Source organism: Trypanosoma cruzi, genomic scaffold (genome assembly GCF_000209065.1).
Source record: "Trypanosoma cruzi strain CL Brener 1047053516803 genomic scaffold, whole genome shotgun sequence".
Classification (NCBI taxonomy): Eukaryota; Euglenozoa; class Kinetoplastea; order Trypanosomatida; family Trypanosomatidae; genus Trypanosoma; species Trypanosoma cruzi.
Window position 1 is genome coordinate 139381 of NW_001849486.1, and position 4411 is coordinate 143791.

The 4411-nt window shown below is 51.0% G+C and overlaps 1 protein-coding gene across 1 annotated transcript, besides 4 other annotated features; it reads left to right on the forward strand.

The window, feature by feature from the left end:
* Positions 1–4411: part of a sequence feature (areas not merged during assembly with more than two copies in the genome that could not be assigned to a particular haplotype) that runs on past both edges of the window.
* Tc00.1047053510643.40 (trans-sialidase, putative) lies at positions 393–3554 on the forward strand (the record flags this gene model as incomplete). The annotated part of the gene is made up of 1 exon (XM_813755.1): positions 393–3554. One exon carries the CDS (start codon positions 393–395, stop codon positions 3552–3554), a length of 3162 nt encoding a protein of 1053 aa, XP_818848.1.
* Positions 3642–3719: a sequence feature (T-rich).
* Positions 4205–4226: a sequence feature (AT_rich).
* Positions 4353–4411: part of a sequence feature (T-rich) that runs on past the window's edge.

Sequence of the window (4411 nt, forward strand, 5' to 3'; positions counted from 1 at the left end):
GATGTGCTGTTCTGCATTGATGCTCCCCACAGGGCATCACACCGTCGTGCCGTTGCAGTGCAACTCTCGTGTCCCTCACTGCACACGTGGCTCCCTGTCGCTTGGCTTATTTGCAGGGCCATGGCCCGCGGCCCCCATTGGGAGGCTGCTCGCTTTTTAAACACTTTACATTTATTTATGTTGTTGAGGGTACTGGGGAGTAATGGCTGCGGGGATGGTGCCACTCACTGTGGATGGGTGACGGTGTGTGCTGTTGTTTTGCAGCCTTTCTTCCGCTGTTGTTTGTTGCTTCCCTCCAATAAGGAAAATAAACGCTAAACACTACTGTGAAATTGTGAGGCACTGAAAGGACCAACAGCACACATACACATCGCCCACCCACACCTACTTACATGCTCTCACGTGTTGCTGTGATGGCACCCCGCACACACAACCGTCGCCGCGTGGCCGGATCCAGCGGAAGGAGGAGGGAAGGAGGAGAGAGTGAGCCGCAGAGGCCCAACATGTCCCGGCGTGTGTTTGCTTCCACGGTGCTGCTCCTCCTCTTCGTGTTGTGCTGCGCCACTGGTGGAGGTGCGGTCGCTGGGGGTAAAACAAGGAATGCCATTGATCCGTTCACAGGGACGACGCCGATATCATTTGCTAATTGGAAGGAGTTTAAGGAGGACGGAAGCAAAATCACCTCGCTCCGCGTTCCTGGTCTCGTTGATCTGCAGGGTCATGTATTTGCTATTGCTGAAGCCCGTTGCAAGGATGAAGACAAGTGCAGCGAAGTCGGCTTTGCTGGGATTGCGTCAAAGTACCTTGGTTTGAATGGTGTTGCTGATCCAACAGAGTTCTCGACGGCAGATGCAAGTGTCTTTGGCGCAGATCTTCTAAAGGAAGTGTCTGAGGGCATCCACACCGCAAACGGCATAACGCGACCAACGACACTTGTACTTGGGGAAAGCGTTTACGTGCTCCTGGGAAACTACAGCCATGCAAAACCGCCGGTTGAAGGTACGAATGAGCCAGCTCTTTTACTCGTGAAGGGAACTTTCACTGAAGAAAATGGGAAGAAGAAAATCAGATGGAATGAGACCCATGTGGTGGAGCCTCAAGGCAAAGGAGCATCTCTTTCCTTGACCGAGTTAATTGGCGGTGGAGGATCGGGTGCTGTGATGCGTGACGGCACGCTTGTGTTTCCCATGCAGGCCAAAAACGAGGATGGACAGCGCGTTTTGCTCTCTATGCGTCTCTCCAATTCAGGGAACAAATGGGAGCTCCCATCCGAGACGCCTGGTAACGGCTGCAGGGATCCAACCCTGGTGAAGTGGAAAGAAGACGAATATGGCGAAGAACTCTTCATGATGGCTCATTGTGCTGGAGGCTACTATGACGTTTACAAGTCAACTTTGCATGGAGTCAGTTGGTATGATTTGGGTGAGCCAATTAACCGCGTGTGGGGCAACTCACATGATCGAAAGGGGTACGGCGTCCAGAGTGGATCCACCACAGCAATCATTGAGGGAAAGAAGGTGATGCTCATCACCGCGCCGGTGTATGCGAAGGAGGACAATGGAAAGGGTCGGCTTCACCTTTGGGTGACGGACAATGCACGTGTGCATGATGTTGGGCCGGTATCCCGTGAAAATGATGACGCCGCCGCCAGCTCGCTGTTGATGAAGGATAATAATAAGGAGTTGATTTCACTGTACGAGAACAAGAAGAGCGATGGATCATACAATCTTGTTGCTGTGCGTCTGACCGAGAAACTGGAGCGGATAAAGAAAGTTGTGAAGACATGGAAGGATTTGGACAGCGCCTTGCAATCCTGCCGTTCCGTTTCCAGCGGCAATGTTGACGCGCACAAAAAGGGTATGTGCAATGGTCCTGTTCCCACTGACGGGCTTGTTGGCTTCTTGTCTGGTAACTCAACTGTGACCGAGTGGCGGGACGAGTACCTCGGCGTGAATGCAACAGTGAGGAATGGGAAGAGAAGTGTTTCCAATGGAATGACGTTCAAAGGGTCCGGAGCAGGGACGGTGTGGCCTGTTGGCGAAATGGGGCAGACTGTGCCGTACTACGTTGCTAACAACAAGTTCACTCTTGTGGCGACGGTGTCCATCCATGAGGTGCCGCAAAGTGGCAGCATTCCCTTGATGGGTGTGAGGATGAACGATACAAAAGGCACTGTGCTCTTTGGTCTGTCGTACACCCATGACAAGGAGTGGTTGGCCATAACGGAGGATGCTGTTGACCCGGAGGATGTTGGTGATGCGGAAGATGTTGGTGATATTGTTAAATGGGAGCCAAACAGGACGTATCAGGTGGCACTGCAAATGGATTCTGTTGAGTGGAGTGTCTTTGTGGAAGGAAAGGAAATTAACTACACTGAATATAATCAACGTCTGTTTGACACGCACAGGATTTCACACTTCTACATCGGTGGGGACAGTAAGAACCAAAGTGCAACGGGCGGCCACGTGACGGTGACCAACGTCATGCTGTACAATAAGATTCTATCCAATTATACGCTGCATAAACTCAATGCCAGCAAAGTCACTATTCCATCACTGGGCGCTGAGAAACATCCCACAGAACAGGTGACCAACACAGACGCTTTGGTTGCTTCCGAGTCAAAGAATGAAGAAACCACCGCCGCCAGCCATGAGAAATTGACTGGGGATGATACTGAAAAACAAGAGGAAGGAATCGTCCATAATCTGGTGCTTGCAGCGTCCTCTTCCACGGTTGACGCGGGATCATCTGTTTCTGAACCTGCCACCGCAACGGAGATCGCAGGGGCTTCTCTTCCAGAGGACAATGCCCAGCTCTCCGAAGGCAAAACGGCCCAGCAAGACACGCCGAATGAAGATTATAAATCGATGCAACGGGGTTCAGAGTTGCAGCCACAAGACCTACAATCAGAGAAATTAACGGAGTTTAATGATGTTGAAACATCCCCTGAAAGTATTGATACAGAAGAGCCAGAGGAGGATGGAGGAACGAATGACAGGAGTGGCGGATCAACGTCCTCAGTGGGTGCGTCATTGAGTATGGCCACTGCCACTGCATCAGTGTACGGTGAGCACCAAGTACAACAAAGCATTGAGCTTTCCGCTGAAAACAACGACGTGCGGTCCACTGGAACCGGAACCACCGGCGCGGAGCAAAGCCTCAGCCTCGAGGTGGGGGACAGAAATTCCGAGAGAACAATGAACTCAGACAGCACCCTCACTTCTTCAAAGAGTGACGCCGAACCGACATCCGCGGAGAACACCGACGACGTCTTTCGGACTGAAGGAGCCGAAGTTTCTTCTGAAGACGGCAAGGAGGTGCCACAGACGGTCGACACCGCATCGGGCAATACAAGCACAGCGCCTGTGGAAACCAATATTCCATCGGAGCTCAACGCAACAACACCCTCGGACCATGATATTTTGCCTGAGAACGGGCAGCTCGGCGAGTTGGCGGCCATTTATCTAATTGGTGACAGCACCGTGCATGGGTGTGTGTCTCGGGTGTTGTTGCTGCTGCTTCTGGGGCTGTGGGGCACTGCGGCTCTCTGCTGAGGTGTGAGGGAGGGTGGAATTGCGGCTTTTCGTGGAACAACAACTGAGCAGCATCCCAGCATTGAACACTGAATTTTGTTGATACGATTTTCTTTTTTTTCTTAATTTCTTTATTTTTGTTTTCTTTTTTGTAAATCACTTCCCTTCTTTTTCTTTTTCGCTTTTCGGGGCAATCACTATGGACGTTTTTTTTCTTTTCTACTCTTCCCTCTTTTAATTGTTTCTTCTGCACTCTTCCCCCATTTAAATTGTTTCCCGCCCAACTGCTCCACTCGCACACCCACCGACACGCTCATGACGACGGCCCTGTGCGCCTCGCCTGCTGCACGCATGAGGAGGGGCCGCGACGAACGGCGCGCTGAGGGAGCCGTGAAGTGTGGGCGTGCGACGAGGGCCGGTGGGGCGGAGCACACATTTCTCTCCCTCCTGATGATTTTTTTTTTTCTTTTGCTGCGCTCACTCTCCCGATGGAGTGACGCGACTCCCGTCATGTCTGCGTGCTTCTCTCAGTCCCCACACACACGAGTGACTGTGCTCTGCGGGCCGCACTCACACGCCGATGAGAGGGCTGAGGGGAGCAGCAACACGCAGATGACCGCATGAAATATAAACGATGTGCGGACACACAGAGGGTCGGACGGTTGAAAGACATTTAAATATATTTTTAATTTTCTTTCCGGGCAAAATACATACAGACAGTTCGGTGTGGCCACACGGTAACCAGGCGAAAATTTTTTTGTGTGGCTTTTCATTTTCTTTTCTTTTTTTACTTTTTTTTGTGTAGCCGTAATAGAGGACTTTTTTTTTTCATTTTTTTCTTTTTCCGTTTTTTTTTCATTTTATTCATTTTTTTTTCA